The sequence below is a fragment of the Dreissena polymorpha genome, chromosome 9, assembly GCF_020536995.1.
Source record: "Dreissena polymorpha isolate Duluth1 chromosome 9, UMN_Dpol_1.0, whole genome shotgun sequence".
Taxonomy (NCBI): Eukaryota; Metazoa; Mollusca; class Bivalvia; order Myida; family Dreissenidae; genus Dreissena; species Dreissena polymorpha.
In genome coordinates, this window is record NC_068363.1 from 93,222,901 (window position 1) to 93,243,943 (window position 21,043).

General features: G+C 34.6%; 1 protein-coding gene across 7 annotated transcripts in view; it reads left to right on the plus strand.

Moving 5' to 3' along the window:
* LOC127846744 (uncharacterized) overlaps positions 1-21,043 on the plus strand; it is a 108,280-nt gene that overhangs the window by 8,183 nt on the left and 79,054 nt on the right. For 5 of the 7 annotated variants that reach the window (XM_052378240.1, XM_052378245.1, XM_052378243.1 and 2 more), the window contains exon 3: positions 15,962-15,988. The exons of the other annotated variants lie outside the window; for them this stretch is intronic. In XM_052378240.1, the coding sequence (XP_052234200.1) occupies positions 15,962-15,988 (27 nt within the window). The remainder of the gene's footprint in view (positions 1-15,961; positions 15,989-21,043) is intronic. 7 annotated transcript variants of the gene reach the window in all.

Genomic DNA, 21,043 nt, shown 5'->3' on the forward strand with positions numbered 1-21,043 from the left:
TACTTTTCCTCTTTCATAAGCAAACTTACCACTGATTATAAGACTTCTTAAGGCCTTTATGAACCAGGAGCAGTTGGAAAATGAATATTTATACACAAGTTCTAGTTAAGATTTCATGATAATTTACAGCGGTGCTATTTTTATTTGGTTAAGTAAAAATATATTTTTAGCCAATTACTTCACATTTAAATTTGTTTCATTTAGGATTATGCTATGGTTAAGTTGTTATAATGATCTCCTGTTCAAGAAGCTGGGATACATTACTTAAAATAGTATGCTAAGAAGTCTTGATGGATGGGATTTTCAAATCAAGAAATCTGAGGTCAAGGTTTCAGGGAAAACTTTGCTGCATGTCAGACATTGGGGCATACATGTTTTACAAACATCTTCTTTATTTGAAGAAAAGAATAACTGCTTTTGATTTTGATGTTAGAAAGTCAAAGGTCAAAGTGACATGGACTTGTAACAGAAAATGTGTTATACCTGTTATTATCAAAATTGCTATGCTGGTCACATTGGAGGCAAAAAATGCCTTTTGATTATGAGGTCAATGGGTCAAAGATTATGGTCAAATGGGCCTGTAACATGAAAAGTGCTTTCACACAGTATGTAGAGAACTCGGTATGCTCAGCTGGTTTCTCTTGAAAAGAATAAACATCTTATGATTTTTCATCACATGATTAAAGGCCAATTATGGTCACAGGGACAATTTTCAAGAGTCATATGTGTTTAACATACATCTATTGTTAAATTATTATTATGTTTAAATTATGTTTAAATTTTAAAACAACTCTTAAACCTTATTCAGCATTTAACAATGTATTTTGCAGGAGTTTAAGATAAGGTAAATGTGGATGTGAATGGAATTGCAGTAGTTCGCTCCCCTGTCTTAGGTTTTATAAAAAATAATGTGTTTCAGTGTTTGACAGAGTTTTGTCCCTTGTCTAACATACACATTAATTTTGTTTTGCCAGTGTGTTTTTCTTTTTGCTGTGGTGAGATAATAATATTAATATTAATGATTATTTAATCTCTAATTGTTTCCATTCCATTATGGTGTGATGACAAAAGTAATAATAACAATATAAATTATAATTATACATATGTAATAATAGTAATAATAACAACCATCATCATCACCTTCAACATCATAGTGATCATCATCAGTAATATATGTCATGTTTTGTAACTTTGCAAAAATGATATTTCTTAATCTATTTTTATTTTTATTGAGATATTTTTCTGAATATTTAGCTTAATGTAAGGTGTATAGTTTATCTCATAATCTATGCTGTATTGCTCGCAGTTTGTGTAGTTATTGTCTTGCTGTAAGTACAATTTATGACTGCATTAATTTGACGCATTTAGTGTTTTCATATCATTTTTTGCCAGTTATACATGAAGAAAAAATCTTCAACCAAGTAATGTACAAGCTTGAAGTAAACAATCAATTGCAGTGTAGGAAATATTTGCCAAAATAGGCTTTATGCATACATGTACATAAATGATCGTCCTATACCAGCCTCTCCCTCATATGTTTATCAGGGATGACACTTTAGGCTATGACAGAATTTTCTTTTAAAGGCAAACACCACTTAATCAGCATCCTGTCTATGCAGTGTGGCCCCAGATTTGCCTGCGCAGACTGCACAGGTTAATCTGGTTTGACACTTTTTGCTCATGCTTTAGGCCTTGTTTTTTCAGAACCCAGTTCATATTTCGCTTTAATCATCTGAAACTGGGCTTCATGTGAGTCAAGTTCTGAGAAAACTGGGCATAATGCATGTGCGTAAAGTGTCGTCCCAGATTAGCCTGTGCAGTCCGCACAGGCCAATCAGGGATGACACTTTCTGCTTTTATGATATTTTCTGTTTAAAGAAAGTCTCTTCTTAGCAAAAATCTAGTTTAGGGCGGAATGTGTCGTCCCTGATTAGCCTGTGCAGACTGCACAGGCTAATCTGGAATGACATTTTACGCACATGCATTAAACCCCTTTTTCACAGAGCACGGCACATATTATGAAGCCGTGAGTAACTGAGCTGTATAAATAAAGCCTGTGAATCGAAAACAACTCTGTCTTTCATCCTATAAAGAGTGAATAGATTTTGATTGATTTCCAATGGTGAACATTAATTATACAAAATGGGAACTATTTGCTTTAGAAGAGGAAGCAATTTTTCCTACCCAGGAACCCTTTGAATTATTTCATAGTGTGTGGAATCCACTGAATTATTTGGTATTGAGATGTGAAACTAGTATTGAATGGTTCTGCAGTTCATTCTATAGCTTTGAGAATTGATTTTCCAGAATATGCAGCATCAAGTATATTTAAGTGCTACTTAATGATCCTAAAACCTACCCAGTTAGGGCAGTGCTTGAAATATTCATGAATTTTGAGGTTTATAGGTCACATGAAAGACACACTTGTAAGTTCAGTGGTTGATTTCCAATTGCTTTCATTGATTTGCCTCCCTTGAAGTCAGCAAAAAAAGATTCTTGAGCTGATCAGTGCTCTCAATGTATTTTGGTGGTAGTGTGTAACCTCATACTTTTCTATACAACTTTGCCCAGCTTTATATTTTTTCCATTGTCTTTGTAAATGGTGATCATATTTCAGTTTATGTATGAAATAATGGTGTTTTAGTGTTAATCAGGCTATTTGACTTCAGAGAATAATACAAGTGCCCTTTTATCCCCAAAATTCATGCTTTCATTCGACAGTCATTTTGGGCATTTGATTGTCACTTATAGAGTTTTGTGTTTGATATGCAATATCTATTGTATAGATTTGTGGCAAAGAGAAATGGACAATAAAACATGTCTTCACTTGCCTGAGAAATAAAAGTATGATATTGCAGAAAGTCAGGATATCCTTTATAGTGGGTGGTGTTAAGCAATACATGTACACGTGTCCGTCCTACTTTCATCTAGAAACCTTGTCAGGATTGTAAGTTCATCGTATGGAGTCCAGGCAGAAAGTTGACACAATCTCTAAATGTGGTCTCATAAGGTTTTAAAATATTAACATGCATGCAAGGCTCGATGTCTTTTTTTTTCAAGATGCCTTATATCCTATGACATCTTAGTTAAATTTGTCAAAACTGTGTTCAAGCAATAGTGATTTCTGGCCTATTCAAGTACAAACATTTAATAAAAAAATTAAATTTATAATTTTTGAATGTTCCTGTTTTTCATGCAATATAAACATTTGAAAGGAAGAACTATCTAACTACAAATGTAAATTACTGACTTGCAGCCTTGTTGAGTGGCATATTTCCCTGACATTTTACAATTAATACTAACAGAGTGCATACTTTGTTTACCATTATATTTTCTGAATTCAAAATGGTCTATTTGAAACCATTTTGTATGCTTTTTGCTGACTAAATGCCATATTGTCAAGCAAACAGCTTCTACATGACTTGTCTTAAATTTCTTAAACTTGAAAAACTGAAAAACAAAAAGGAATACTGTGTGGCATTTTTTTTTCTGATGATAGTTCAATCGATGGAAATTTTTATGACTCATTTGTCCTTTGTACTTCTTTTTCAACTTTAACTCAGTTTACAGTAAACTTACCTTAAATTGCTTTTGGCATGGTCAGGGTCATGCTTCGATGTCAAAGGTTAAATAATACACGTTTTCAGCAAGTATTGTATTTATCAACTGGTGTCAAAGTAGTAAGCTGGAGCATTTCGGTGATAATAGCTTTAGTTTAACATTTGTGAAATTCTTTTCCAATTATTTGTTCCAGAAATCATTCATAGTATTGAAGTAATAATACTGTAATTGTACCGTTGCATTGTTTATGTCCTTGGGTATGAATCTGCTGCCTAGTAGGCGATGTTAATTATACAGGATCTGTCCAAATGCCACATCTTTTTAATACATGATTCAGAATTATATTTGAGTTCATTGTGAGTTCTTGCCTGCTCTGAGGAAAAGGGGTTTATGGATGTGCGAAAAGTGTAGTCCCAGAATAACTTGTGCAGCCTGCACAGGCTAATCAGGGACTACACGTTCTGTTTGTATTGTATTTTCCATTTAACCCTTTCAGGGTGGGAACTGAATTTTAAAGGCCTTTGCAAACAGTTTGGAACCAGATGAGACGCCACAAAACGTGGCGTCTCATCGGGATCCAAACTGTTTGCTATTCTGATAGTATTCTTTGAAAAAAAATGAAGAAAATGCTAATTTTAGAAATTCAGCAGACGACATTTAAGCAAAAGACAAATTTCCCAGCATGCAAAGGGTTAAGCCCTGTTTTCCCAGATCGTGACTCATATCATTTAAATAACCATTTAGATGATATGTATGTAACAATTTTACATATGTGAGATGTTTAGAGAATTTCCCCATGAAAGTTGTTCACTTTTTTAAAGACATTGTGTTAGTTCTTTTTATAATTAACAATTTGATTCTAATGCATTGAAGTTATTTGTACTTTAACGTATTATAAATAATACACATTTCTGCCTTCATGGTGCATTATGAAGAAATTGTAAAATAAATTGGTACAACTCTAGTTTGCAGATAACAAAGAATGAATAATTGATAATAAACTGTTGTATTTGAATATTTTATTTTGAAATATGTACTTATAGTTAACTAACGTTTATTTGCAAATTTTCATGATTGTTGACACAGTTTTTAAGAATGTATTTGTCCAATCAATGTTGTTCCTGATTTATGGGTTTTCCAATCAATGTACTTCAGACATTTGTTGCGTGTATGAACAAATTGCTGTTTGCTAATTGCGGACAAGTTTTAGTTAAATGCCTTTGAAGGTGTCTTCTAATAATAATACCAGTGTATTTATGCAAGAGAGCCACAGTTTTATTTTTAGCTCACCTGAGCACAACGTGCTCATGGTGAGCTTTTGTGATCGCTTTTTGTCCGTCGTCCGTTGTGAGTTGTGCGGCGTCAACATTTGCCTTGTTAACTCTGTAGAGGCCACATTTATTGTCCAATTTTCATGAAATTTAGTCAGAAAATTGTTTTCAATGATATCTTGGAAGAGTTTGAAAATGGTTACGTTTGCTTGAAAAACATGGCTGCCAAGGGGCGGGGCATTTTTCCTTATATTGCTATATATGGCTATAGTAAAATCTTGTTAACACTCTAGAGGCCACATTTATTGTCTGATCTTCATAAAACTTGGTCAGAAGATTCATCCCAATAATATCTTGGATGAGTTCGCAAATGATGCCGGTTGGTTGAAAAACATGGTCACCAGGGGGCGGGGCATTTTTCCTTATACAGCTAAAGTAAAACCTTGTTAACACTCTAGAGGCCACATTTATTTTCCAATCTTCATGAAACTTGCTCAGAAGATTTGTCCCACTGATATCTTGGATGAGTTCAAAAATGGTAACCTTTGCTTGAAAAACATGGCTGCCAAGCGGCGGGGCATTTTTCCTTATATGGCTTTATATGGCTATAGTAAAATCTTGTTAACACTCTAGACGCCACATTTATTGTCCAATCTTCATGAAATTTGGTCAGAAGATTTATCCCAATAATATTTTGGACGAGTTGGCATTTTTCCTTATATGGCTATATATAGTAAAACCTTGTTAACACTCTAGAGGCCACATTTATTGTCCAATCTTGATGAAATATGGTCAGAAGATTTGTCTTAATAATATCTTGGATGTGTTTGAAAATGGTTACGTTGGCTAGAAAAACATGGCTGTCAAGCAGGGCCCTCAATTCATTTTAGAGGAAGCGGGTCGCTACCCATAGCAGGGGAATTTTCGCGGCGTTTCCCTTTTTGGGGGATTTTTTACTTACTATCTAATTATTACATTTGTACATGTTTGCACTATATTCATTGCTTATTTCATAATTAAGTATGTTTGACAAGATTAAATTAAAATAGAATTGTGATATAATAATCATGAGACATCTTATCTATAAAAAAAAAAAAAAAAAAAAAAAATTATTTTTTTTTTTTTTTTTTTTAGGGGGAATTTTTCCCCTAAAAAGGGGAAAAAAGTATACTTTTCAGGGGGGGGGGGGGGGGAATGCGGCCGTGGATTTGACAGATTGAGAGCCCTGTCAAGGGGCAGGGCATTTTTCCTTATATGGCTATATAAGGCTATAGTAAAATCTTGTTAACACTCTAGAGGCCACATTTATAGTCCGATCTTCATGAAACTCAGTCAGAAGATTCATCCCAATAATATCTTGGACGAGTTCAAAAAGATGCCGGTTGGTTGAAAAACATGGCCACCACGGGGAGGGGCTATTTTCCTTATATGGCTATAGTAAAACCTTGTTAACACTCTAGAGGTCACATTTATTTTCCGATCATCATGAAACTTGGTCAGAAGATTTGTCCCAATGATATCTTGGATGAGTTTGAAAATGGTTTTAGTTGCTTTAAAAACATGGCTACCAGGGGCGGGGCATTTTTCCTTATATGGCTATAGTAAAACCTTGTTAACACTCTAGAGGCCACAATTATTGTCCAATCTTCATGAAATTTGGTTAGAAGATTGGTCTAAATGATATCTTAGATGAGTTGAAAATAATAATGTTTGCTTGAAAAAAATGGCTTCCAAGGGGCGGGCATTTTTCCTTATATGGCTATAGTAGTAGTAGTAGTAGTATTTATTTTGACCTTGCGGTCAAGGATAACCCATGAAAGTGCAAGCACTTATTTCCAATGGGGTCCTTTGGTTTTTGCTGAAGAGACAGCAATCAGAAGAGAAAGTATTGGGATACAAGGAATCTGGGTGCGATACCCTAGCTTTTTGCGAATAGATACCTTGGTTCTTTTACGTGCTCAGTGTATAGCACTGATACACGCGAGAATTACCTGGGTTTCATACCAGTACATCTCAAGTTGGATGGGAAACAATTGAAGCATTTCTGAAATTTCCAGTGCCCCGGCCGGGAAAAGTAAAATCTTGTTAACACTCTAGAGGCCACATTTAATGTCCGATCTTCATGAAACGTGGTCAGAAGATTCATCCAGATAATATCTTGGACGAATTCAAAAATGATACCGGTTGGTTGAAAAACATGGCTGCCAGGGGGCGGGGCATTTTTCCTTATATGGCTATAGTAAAACCTTGTTAACACTCTAGAAGCCACATTTATATTCCGATCTTCATGAAACTTGGACAGAAGATTTGTCCCATTAATATCTTGTTATCTCAGGTGAGCGACTTTGGGCCTTTCAGGCCCTCTTGTTAAAAATTGTTCTTCATAGTTACTTTAGTTTAAGTAACGAAATGTGCTCAAGTTACTATACTATTAGGTCCGTCTATTTTCTTTTGTTTTAGTAAAGATATGTGCTCAAGGTACTATACCATTAGGTCTATCTTAAGTTCCTTTAGTTTTACTAAAGAAATGTGCTCAAGCTGCTTTACCGTTAGGTCCATATATTTCCTTTAGTTTTAGTAAAGAAATGTGCTTAAGTTAGTATACCGTTAGGTCTATCTAGTTCCTTTAGTTTTAGTAAGGAAATGTGCTCAATTTGCTATACCGTTGGGTCTATCTTAAGTTCCTTTGGTTTTAGTAAACATGTGCTTAAGTTACTGTACCGTTAGGTGTATCTAGTTACTTTCAAGAAGGTGCAATAAGTTACTAAGCCAGAAGCTGTACCTATTTAGTTTGCCATCAGGTACTAAGTCATAAGGTGTACCTAGTTACTTAGCCATAAGGTGTACCCAGTTACATAGCGATTAGGTGTACCTAGTTACTGAGTCATTATGTTTCATAGTTACTAAGTCATAAGGTGTACATTTGTCCTAAGTCATAATGTGTACGTAGTCACTATGTCATTAGAGTACCTAAATACTTAGTCATGTCATAAGATTACCTTGTTTCTTAGCCATAAGGTGGACCTAAATTCTTACCCATAAGGTGTACCTAAATACTTAGCCATAATATGTACCTAGTTACTTAATCATACTGTGCACATAGTTATGAAGCTATCAGGTGTACCTAGTTACTTACCCATCAGGTTTACATTGTAACTAAGTCAAAAGGTATACCGAGTTACTTCGCCATAAGGTGTACATAGTAACTAAGTCATTAGGTGTATATAGTCATAAGATGTACCTAGTTACTTAGTAATTTGGTATACTAAGATACTAAGTCATAAAGTGTATCTAGTTTGTTGGTCATAAGATGTACATAGATACTTAGTCATAATGTGCACATAGTTAACAAGCCATTAGGTTCATCTAGTTACATAGCCATCAGTTGAACCTAGATAATGAGTCATAAGATGTACCTTATTACATAGCCATTAGGTGTACCTAGTTACTTAATCATAAGAAGTACCTAGTTACTGAGTTATAAGGTGTACATAGTAACTTAGCCATAATGTGTGTCTATTTACTTAGCCATTATGTGTACATAAGTTACATAGTTAAAGGGTGTACCTAAATACTTGATATAATGCATATTTAGTTACTTAGTCATAAAGTGTAGATATAAACTAAATCATAAGATGTACTTAGTTACTTGGTCACAAGGTAAACATAGTAACTGTGTCATAATGTGTACTTAGTTACGTATTAATAATCTGTACCTAGTTACTTAGCCATAAGGTGTACATAGTTACTTAGTTATAAGGTGTAACTAGTTGCTTAGTTATAATTTGTTCCAAGATACTCAGTCATAAGGTTTACCTTGTTACTTAGCCATAACATGTACCCAGTTACTTAGTAGCCATCAGATGTACACAATTACTTAGTTATAAAGTATACATAGTTTCTGAGGCCATAATATGTACCTAGTTACATAGCCATAAGGTGTGCATAGTTACTTAGCCATAAAGTGTACATAGTTACTTAGTCATACGGTGTACCTAGTAATTTAGTCATAAGGTGTACCTAAAGCTACTTAAACATAAGTACACCTAGTATCTTAGTCATAAATTGTACCAAAATACTTAGTCATAAGGTGTTCCTAGTCATAGGGTGCCCTTAGTTACTTACCCATAAGATACCCATAGTAACTTAGCAATATGGTACCCATAGTTATGTAACCATAAGGTGTACATACTTACTTAGCCATAAGGTGCACCTACCGGTAGTTACTTAACCATAAGATGTACATATTTACTAAGACACAGTGCAGAGGCGTATCCAGAAAATTTTCAGAGGGGGGGCTAAACAGGGGAGGGTGCGGGAGAGGGTGTCCCCTTCCGTCGTTGAATTTTTTTTGAAATTGCACCTTGAAATGATGCGATTTCCTGCTATCTAATCAGCATTTTGCATGATAAAAGTGCATGTGAAACAAATAAGAACTTGAGTTCACACATCAAGTGTGACAGACACACGGACAGACAGACACACAGGGGTAAATCAAATGTCTCTCAAACCACTAAATTGGTGGGAGACATTATCTTTATCCATAACTTTTTTAACGGTGTAAGATGGGTGGACCTCCTATTTAACCTTGTTGGATGTTCTTCTACGTCAACTTAGGTACAACATTAAAATGTTTATGTCCATGTCCCTATGAAGGAAAGCAGGCACACAGCGGAAAACCTGTCCTGACCCATTGATGATCTTAGTTTTGTCTTAACAAGTCCTTGGGCACTGATACTCCTTTCACACTCGCATGATGTGACAGGGAACACACATGATATGGACAAAACAGTGTAAATGGTGGGGTACAGCTGGGAATCACAATGTGCATCAGAGCCCTGAAGGGAAGTAGGTGGGTTGGGTACACCTTTCCACCTAGCCTTCCATATAAAGTGCAACTCGGCAGGGAGGGACTGAGGGGAAGGGAGATCATCATTGAACCATTCAAGGTCACTAGCACTGACAGGAGAGGAGCATATTTGTTCAGGTATAAACTTCAATCCCATGGCTGCCTTAGTCTGCAAATAACTGAATCGGGTGTCCATTTCGTTCACAAAAGTGTCAACAAAGGGAGTCGTTAGGTGTTTTGTGTAGTTTAATTCGGGTGTTGCTGCCTCGATGTTGTCACGCTTTAAGAAAATGATTTAGTTTCATATAGCAAAGTAATTCATTTTTTAGTCTTTTTTCGGCGTAAGCTGTATTAAGCCAGCTTTTCACCCTGACTTGACCTTTGTAAGTGTCCAATAATATTCAAATAAAATTTCCCGCGGCTAGGTATGAATGAATTCACTTCATTTATTCCATTGGCTGATTTGAGTATAACACCAGAACATTGGAAACATATCCGCGTCTTTGTTACACTGTTTTACTGCATGAAACAATTTTATCTCTAATGAAAAGGCTCAATAGAAAGAACAGTTTTACAATCAATTTTCGACATAAATACAGTTTGTGCGTTCACCTTTTATTTTCAGAGAATTACCAGCGCAAAAGCGTTTATACTAAAGGCTATATTCTCATATTTAGTACTTACTTGCATTGCATTTCAACCCGCGAGGTTTCGGGTCAATTCGCGGCCAGTGTGTGAAAGTCAGAGTTTATATACAGTTCATCACCGGAGTTCGCAGAAGGGGTTGCGATCTTTTCATTGAAGGAAAAAATTGGAATCTATGCTATTTTTGTCTGATGGAGTAAATAGTTCGTTTAGTCGCTTTGTCGATATATCAATATTTTAGGCACAGCTATTGCCTTGGTCGTGTACAGTTGGCGTAAACAAGCCGTCGTTTCAGCAGCAGAATTGTTTCCTAACTTAAATGCATTGCATTCCAATCCGCAAGGTATCAATGTCAGTTTGCAGTCAGTTGCAGAAATCTTTATATAAACGCCGTCTCGTAAACTTTGTGCACTTGAAGTCTGTTTTGATCAGAAAGATACTAAATAAAGATATTCGCCGATATTATTGTGGTATGTCAATCATCAATTTTTAATATGTTTTCAACACTTGCATGATAAGGACCAATTTTGATAAAATTAATTAGAAATATTTATCCATTTAGACCAGTTTATTAAGCATGAGCACAATAATTCACTATACTATGATTATGCAATTAAAAAAGATTCGGATGCCGGCTGACCTATATGCACTCGTTTATTTTCATGTTTCTTGTGTTTTTCTATTCTGTAAATATACATATCTGAGTAATAATATCACATAAAGCAAAATAAGCCACGAAATGTGGCGCAACACCCCGTAATTGATTTGCTTGTGATGTAGCTAAGAACTGCGCAGAAAAAAGGCATCCGCTACTTTTTATCTCATATATATAACTTTTGATCGTTCATAAACATCGACCACAATCAACGCCGTATATCTTTTTTAAAGATATTTCTTGTTAATTTTAAAAACTATGGATGAACATCAAAGCAGTTAGCCCGATTTGTAAAAAAAACAAATCAAAAAAAAAAAAATTGCCATTCATTAAGTGTGCAGTTGAATTTCACTGGCAATAACTTGTTACTCAAAAGGATTATCACTCTAAAGAGCTAATACCAATTAAATTCATCAAAGAAATTACCGAAAAAATAATAATGATTGTCCATTGCGTTCGTCTAAACTCTTTAATTGCTACAAATTGAAAGATTGTTTTTCACAAGACTCATGTGGCAGCCATTTGTAAACATTTATCTATAGCTAAATGTATGGATGAATTTCATTAGTTGAATGTATCTTCTTCAGCCAATCAAATAGCGCAGTTTATTACTTACAGTCAATGAAGCGTGCACTTAAGCTGACGAAGGTTAGATCGTCTGTACACATGCCTGGGGGCTAATCACACAAATCTACAGCTGTTTATGGCTTAATTAGGGACATATGACAGGAAATACACAAGTAAATTGAAACTGTAAGGGGCTCTTTTTTATTAAAAATCGTGTCTAGCCACCCAGCTGGGGGGGCTTTAGCCCCCTTGCCCCCCACCTAAATACGCCTCTGCAGTGTGCTCATAGTTACTTAGCAATATGGTGCCCATAGTTTTTTAGCCATAAGGTGCCCATACTTACTTAGCCATAAGGCTCCCATAGTTACTTAGCAATTAAATTCACATAGTTACTTAGCCATAAGGTGACCATAGATATAAGGTGCACATACTTACTTAGCCACACTGTGCACGTAGTTACCTCACCACAAGCTGCCCATAGTTACTAAGCAATGAGGTGACCATAGTAACTTCACCACAAGGTGCATATACACTTCAACACCGTTATTTCGAACACCGATAATCTGAAGATACTGTTATTTCGAAGTATTTTTCGGGTCCCAATTTAGTTTTTTCTTTGTTTAATGTAAAATTTCATTGTTAATCCGAACTTCGTTAAACCGAAGAAATCGTTAATTCGAAGTGATTCTGTTGGTCCCAACACTATAATTTGCACCTAATTATCAATCTTTATCTGAAGTAAAAACTGCAAAATACTGAGTGTAGTTTCACACCTTTGTCGTGGAGCGTCAAAAGCCGATAATTACAACTTTATCGTCTGCGCGAACGCCATTGTACAGAGACATCGCGAATTATTTAAAAAAAATGTTAATTCATTTCCGAAAATGTATTTATATGTACACTTCAACACCGTTATTTCGAAGTCGTCGGGATCGTTAAAAAAACTTCGGATTAACGATAATTCGAAATAAACATTTGCCAGAATACTTCTTTGATTCCTAAAATATAAAACGTTGTGGAATTTGTTGTATTTTATTTGTTCTGGAATTAGAGAAAAACAAAAACAAGAAAAAGAATCGTTTTATTCCTCTGTTTGTTACAAGTAGAAATCTATTGCTATCTGACTAGTTTACGTTTTTAAGTAAGCGGGTAACCAAACCATGCGAATTCCACAACGTTTTTTATGTTAACAGAATCAAAAATGTTTTCTGTCAAATGTTTATTTCGAATTCTCGTCAATCCGAAGTTTTTTCAACGGTCCCGACGACTTCGAAATAATGGTGTTGAAGTGTTGTTTCTTAGCCATACTGTGCACATAGTTACTTAGCCAAAAAATGCCCATAATAACTTAACCATAAGGTGACCATAGTTATTGAGAAATAAGGTACCCATAGCAGGGATCATATTTTCCAGCAACATCAATCGGTCTTGATTTAAATGGGGAAAAAGTGTCCGAAATTTTTTATCCGAAATTATGACAAATTACGTAAAAATATATACCATTGATTTTGCCATTCATGAAGAGGGTATAATAATGTACAAGTAAAATTGCTTTAAGCATTTTTTTAAACGGAACATACGAGTTTTCTCAGTTGGTTTTATCATTAGCTATTTCATTGTTGTTTCGGTAACTGTTTTATCTGACTTTTCATCGTTGTCAATATTATTAACCTGTGTTAGTCTATAACGATGTTTTAAATCATTGTCGACTCGATAATAGCTTACACACATGCATTGAATCTAACAAATGTCTGTGCGAAGGATGGCTACTGGCAATAATAAAACCAAATAGTTGAAATACAATTCGTGTACGTTATAGTTTGTTGTCGAATAAACCACGGCAGATAGTTTAGATGCGTAGGGATTAAATCACGAGTGCGAAGCACGAGTGATTAAAAACCACGCATCTTAACTTCCGGTCGTGGGTTATTCAACAACAAACAATAAAGTACACGAATTATTTCGATTCTAACACGATTTTTACTAAAGATTTATACAATGTATATTATTTTTCTTGTGTACTATTTTATGTGAAGTTCCGCCCATAAAAATAACTTTCGGCTGTTCTGTCAATCAAAACCGCAACTTTCATTCATTTACTGTTGGATTATTACGCTGGTGGAAAATGTATAGGCATGTTTTGTTTAGTTACAGTGCGTGCTTTCAGTGTATAAGGTCCGCCCACAATTATTGCAGAATATCCGATTTTCTTCTTTGTTTATATGAAAGTTTACTGATTGAATCATGCATGAAATGCACAATTTCCACGAGGATAACATCGAGGTTTTAATCTCCGAAGTAACTGTCAACGATTTTATCGTGGACGAGCACACATTACAGACCGATTAGTGTGCTAGGTATAAGCAAGTGAAATTATCGATTGATATTGACACTGGGTTATTCACGCTTGACTAATACACAACCGCGCGAATCTTCGTTGTTTGGGGTCATACGCTGATACTAGTCGGCTGACGTGCAATAGACTGGTCCTGACCGGTTTAGAGACTGCAGTGAATGGTTTATCACAACTAATCGAGATAAGAATGTAATTAGGGTATGCTAGCATGTGCACTGCGTAATCGATTTCATGACATGGGAATTTTAGCAAACAGAATCGGACCGACTCTTTGGGATTTTCAATCGGTCTTTCATGACCCCAATCGGTCTAGGACCGACAAAACCGAAAAAAATATGATCCCTGACCCATAGTTACTTAGCCGTATGACACACATATTTACTTAGCCATAAGGTGCCCACAGTTACTAAATCATACAGTTACCAAAGTTACTTAGCCATAAGGTGCCCATTTACTAAGCCATAGGTTGCTCATAGTTTATTGAGCATATTAGGTTCACATGTGTACTTAGCCATAAGGTGCACAATTATAGTTACTTAGCAACTATATGTACCTTGAAATGTAAGCATAATAGGTGTTCATAGTCACATAGCTTCAACTTGTGCTATGTAACATAACTATAAGCTGTTAAGTTACTTATCCATATGATGTACCTAGTTACTTATCCATATGATGTACCTAGTTACTTATCCATATGATGTACCTAGTTACTTACTCATAAGATGTACCTAGTTACTTAGCCCTAAGGTTTGGCTAGTTATTTAAACAATAAGGTGTACCTTAAATGTTTCATATATATTTTGCCATAAATATTGCATAGTTACTTTGCCATAAATGTTACAAAGCTTATATGACATTTACCGTGACATTAATGTCACATTGCTATAACTGTGACATAAAAGTTACATAGTAAGTTAGTTAACTTCGCCAAAAGTGTTACATAGTTACTGTGATATAAATATAATATAGCTACTGTGCTATTAGTGGTGCTTAGTTTCTTTCCCATAAGTGGTCCATGATTATTTTGTTATGCATGGCTACCGTGCATTCACTTGGTAAATCTTCATATTATATGTTTTAGTTAATATTATTAGGAAATCGTTCTTAATATTTATATACCAGAAAATAATCATGTCTTCAAAACTTTAGTTTCTACACAGTATTGAATAAAGAAAAGGAATATTCCAAGTATATGCTTTTAACACTGTATTATGTGAATTGGGAATAAGACATCAATTTGGGAATAAATTGTGTTTTATCAAAAGTGCACAATATGCAGTTTTATATGTTGCATTTATCTAGTTTAACAAATTATAATTAAAACATATACTTGCATATAAAATAGCATCATTTAAATTGATTTTACTTCAAAACTGGATTGTTTATTAATTTAAAAAAAAATCCTCATGAAATGAAACTGTGTCTATGCCGCGCATGGACACGGTTTGAAAATAAACTCTAAATGATACAAATTCAATCACTGTTAATGAAAAAGTCATGGAAAATTTATTCTTAAGCTTAAATTGTAGATAGTATATTACAAAAATATATGTAGATCATGAAATGAATAGTTTTGTTTGAGAAAATTACAAAATGATGTCCATTCTCAGTTTGATGTCTTATTCCCAATTCACATATTACAGTGTTTTTTGCAGAATTGTTATGATCAGTAATGTGCATGTTCTGTTCCTATAACCTGTTTGCTATTTCTGACTTAGTGTTTCATCTTACACATAAAAATCTACAGAACAAAAGGCCAATTGATTTTGTCTATTGAAACACAGTGGAGCGCTGGGCATGGGGAATAATGTACAACATGGTGACATGTTGAAATGTTTGAACCTATGTTTAGAGTAGGAGATTTTTTCTCTTGTTGGGAGAAGCGGGAAATTAAATGAAGTGGACAGTAAAAAGGTAAAACACTTTAAAGGAATGCTTTTGTTTTCTTTTTTTTGTATCTTTATGCGATATGTACATCAGTTACTGTTACTGTGTTTTATAAATTGCCTTAAGTGTAAGTTTATAATTTTAATTCTCATGTTTATGTTATTAAAAAGTTCAGAGATGGTGTTCAAGGTTTTGAGGTAAGAATTATGTTGCTAGTATTGTTTGCCTTTTTACACATGGGGATTGATAACCCTTAGATGAGATGGCAACTTCATCTTAACATTTCATTGACTGATTAAAGAATAAATCTTGATAGTTATATTTGATAATCTTAAGCAATACATACCTTAAGATTGCTTTTGTGGTGGTTTACTTGATGTCAAAGGCACTTGATAAAAAAGTATAAGAAAATATTAGTTCCTCTTTAAGACAGAACATATTAAAATATATTGATAAATCTCAATTTAAAAATACTTTAAATAGCCCCTGCAGTTGAAATATTTTTGTTAAGAAAATAATGGAAGTATTTATTGCAAAAAAAGTTCAGATATGCACACTTAAGCCCTAATAATAATGGAAACTGCTACTGTTTTATTCTAAACTGAAGTGGTCATAATCATTTTACTTGATTACACAAAAACTAAGATATTTATTATACTCTTGTGATGAAGTAGAGGGGGATGCTGGAATCATCATTGATTTATGTCCGCCATAGATACAAACTTGTCAGAAAAAGTATTCCTGTAATTACAGTCAAATTTGCATGCATTGTTCCTTATGATACAAAGTTGTGCCTGTGAAATTTTAATCATGGTACATTAAACAATGCTTAAGTTATACCCTTTTTTTTCCACCCAAATTGTTGGTAGCTTAAAGCATGGCACTTGTGCACCATTTGGTATATTGTTCATCCGTATCTACCGTTTGTATGTAGAAACGTGCATACCTTTCGAAGCTTGTGTTTCCAACTCTTCTTTAACCCTTTGCATGCTGGGTAATTTGTAGTCTGCTAAAATGTTGTCTGCTGAATTTCTAAAATTAGCATTTTCTTTGATTTTTTTTTTAAAGAATACTTATCAGAATAGCAAACAGTTTGGATCCTGACGAGACGCCATGTTCTGTGGCGTCTCATGTGGATCCAAACTGTTTGCAAAGGCCTTCAAAATTCAGTTCCAGCACTGAAAGAATTAACTACTGGAGACATCTTGCTAAAATTTTCACAGTTGTATGATGGTAAGATGATGTGAAAGAAACTAATTTTGGCTTCGTCAAGTTTTTGCAGAAATATGCCCCTTTGTCTGTTTTCTGCTGAAGAATATATTGTTTTCTGAAGCTTGTGTTGTAACTTGTCCTTTATTACTTGATGGATCTCCTTCAAACTTGCACAGTTGAATACCTTTGATTTGTAGATTTTATGCGAAAAGGAGGTTGGTTGTGACTGGTTTTGGCCCATAACACTTAATGTGTTTCCACTGTAGGATGTATTATCCCCAATTTTTGTGTTTTGGAGTATTTTGAAGTTATTGTCCTTTGTTAATTGTGTGTGTGCAGAACAATCTTACATCTGTAATTTTTTGTTTGCAAAATTCTAATTGAAAATATTGTAAGCACATCAGTATGTGGTGCTTTTTTTCAAAGAACTTTTAAAAACAATTTTTCTTAAGAAGTTCAACTAGTGCGTACAAGACAGGTTTTTTTTGCTGCTTATGGCAATGCGAAATACATCAGAATTACTTAAATATTTAATAAGCCTGTGTTCTTGGCAAAAAAATCTAAGTCTAACGCATTTATGTACACCATTATGCTGCACACATTGTGAATTTTTGGCACCGATTTCAGGCGTATTCAATGATTTATTCTTAAATCTTAAGATATCATCACAAACTGCAAGAAAAAAACTGTCTTTTATGCAGTCCCCCTGCGAAATGTTGTTCTGCAGTTCACGAATAATTCGTGAACTGTTCATGAACTGTTCGTGAACTGAGTTCATGAATTGTTCATGAATAGTCAGTGAACAGAAAATGAGCCACGTCTTTGAAATGTTCTTGAAATTTTAGTTCAATAACTGTTCATGAACACTAATGGCATGAAGTGTTCATGAAATATTCTTGAAACCTTATGGCATGAAGTGTTCATGAAATATTCTTGAACCCTTATGGCATGAAGTGCTCATGAACTATTCTTGAACCATTATGGCATGAAATGTTCATGAACTATTCATGAACACCAATGGCATGAAGTGTTCTTGAACAGTTCATGAACAACACAATTCTTGAAAAATTCTTCAGGGTTTTGCTGTTCATGAACAGTTCATGAACATTTTTCTTCTATTTTTCAATGGCTCATTTTCTGTTCACGGACTGTCAGTGAATAGTTCATGAACCATAGTTCTTCAAGAGTTCATGAACTGAGGTGGCATGAAGTGTTCATGAACTATTCATGAACAAGAATTTGTCAATTTATGCAAAGGTTACTCAACAAACAGGTCAGGGTAAGAAGAAACAAGTCTTGTATTAGCACTTAACATATTGATAGCAACATATAACAATAATTTAAATATAACACTTATAACTGAGATACAAGTGGTTTGATAATACTCTTTAAATTTCATAATACAACTTTGCACTATATGTTCATGAATAATTCATGTATTGAAAAGATTATGAATAGTCTCATTTTCAGTTCAAGAATCATTTACTAATCAATGGTTTTCCTGAAATGGTTACACTTACAGTGCCAAAGAACTTGAAATGGAACCAATGGCTGATCAGTTCAGCCAGTAATTTATTAAGACTTACATTTTCAAATATAACATAAACCATGTGCCTTCCGTTGCAACTTCCTGTGCACACAATACTCTTCCTTTGTAAAAACAGCAATGCAATGTACATGTTTGAGTTCTTGATATCATCTTAAACTGTTCTTGTAATAAGATGTCCTTAAAACGTTCTTAAACTTGTCTTTTAAGTCTTCCAAGAACAATGACAGATCCTTTTAAGAACATATTGGATTCTTAAAAAGTCCATCATATGTTCAAAAACATTGTGTAGACCTGTTTAAGAACATCAGAACATGTTGTTCAAAAAAGTTCTTAAAGTGTTCAAGAATAGTTTAAGAATAATTCAAGAACAGGAAAGGTCCTTAAAAAGTTATTGAACTATTTATGAAACATCTAGCACAAAGGAATTCATGAATTATTCATGATTGATCCTCAAAGTCTGTCTCAGAAAAGTCATCAGAAATAATTGTTCATGAAATGTTCATTACTAAGTATTTATGGCTAGATGAAAAACTGTTCATGAACTTTGAAGTGTTCAACAAAAATTCATAAACTGTTCATGAACGTGTCTTAAGAACAGTTCATGTCCAAAAGTTCATGAACCAAGATCAGGAACTTTTTGAGAACGGTTCATGAACAATTCCTGATTGGCTTGAAGTGTTCATGAAATCATGAACAACATTTCGCCAAGGACCAAAGATTTTGCTTATGTATTTCAATAAATTAAGATATTTGCAAAAATAAAGTTCTTAACGGTGTATTTACATTCTGTCCAGCCTGTGTGTAAACCCCAGTGAACCAGTGTACCCTTTTAACATTGATTGAAAAAATCATATGAGTACATTTTTATGCCTGTTTTTCAATAAAGCAATAAAACATGTTTTTCCAACTTAGAAGGTATAGATCACACTTTTGAGAGAAATAGATACTTGAAGGGCTTACAGCTCATATAGTGACAGTGCTTGTTTTATCAAGAAGAGCTTACAGCTCATATAGTGACAGTGCTTGTTTTATCAAGAAGGGCTTACAGCTCATATAGTGACAGTGCTTGTTTTATCAAGAAGAGCTTACAGCTCATATAGTGACAGTGCTTGTTTTATCAAGAAGGGCTTACAGCTCATATAGTGACAGTGCTTGTTTTATCAAGAAGGGCTTGCAGCTCATATAGTGACAGTGCTTGTTTTATCAAGAAGGGCTTGCAGCTCATATAGTGACAGTGCTTGTTTTATCAAGAAACAGACTCACTACACTTGCAGTCGTGTGCCTTTTTGAAAATGTGCCTGTGTCATGAGAAAATTGGACCAAGGCCATACGGGGACAGCATAGCTCAAGAAAAGCCTGCGCATTTGTGCAAACTGGTAAGGAGCTAGCCTGTCAGCTTATGGAAACACAAAATTGTTGTGTGACTTTCTAGCTGACAAGAGACTGCAAGTTGCGCAGGCTGGTATGGAGCTACCCTGTCAGCTTATGGAAACACAAAATTGTTGTGTGACTTTCTAGCTGACAAGAGACTGCAAGTTGCGCAGGCTGGTATGGAGCTACGATGCAAACACATGACATAAACCCCATTTTTGCATGACCCTGCTCATATCGTTGTTCTGTAATTGAAGAGACAAAAGTTGTGCACACAATACTCTTCTCCTTTTTGTTAGAACTTGAGAGAATGTATTTCCCAAGAGATGTCATCTTCTGTTGAATTCAAATTCTTTGACAATTGATGTCATTTTTATTTCCTAAGATACATAATATTCAGTTTTTCTGTGATATTTGAATATGATTGAAACAATTATATTTTTCCCAATTTATTATCTGATTGTACTTGCACACTTGAAATGCTCAGCTTATATTTGAAGGGTCATAAATAAATTTAAATGCAGGGATTTGTTGCCTGACCCTCCCTTTACCACTCAAATACGTATTTTGACGCATTTGTAGTCCCTTAAAAAGTTACATTTAATTAAATACATTTCGTACTAAATTCAAGTTTTAAATGGTTCATTTCCAAGCCTTAGATACTGATGAGCAGCATAAAATCTTAACAGACTGGCAGTTACTCACAGGCTGTTCTGGTTTTAACCCTTTGCATGCTGGGAAATTTGTCGGCTGCTAAAATGTCGTCTGCTGAATTTCTATAATCAGCATTTTCTTCTATTTTTTTTCAGAGAATACTATCAGAATAGCAAACAGTTTGGATCCTGATGAGACGCCACGTTCTGTGGCGTCTCATCGGGATCCAAACTGTTTGCAAAGGCCTTCAAAATTCAGTTCTAGCACTGAAAGAGTTAAGCTGGTTGCAAAAGCCATTTTCACTTTGCTCCTTACAGGGGAAAGGGTTAGAAAAACAACTACAAACAAACACAAAATTACAACATCAAAAACAAAGAAACACTTTTGTTTTTAGACTTACAGTTTTCCAGTTTTAGCATTTCTGTTTCATTGTCACGTACCAGTAGTTAGTATATCCCATGTTTTA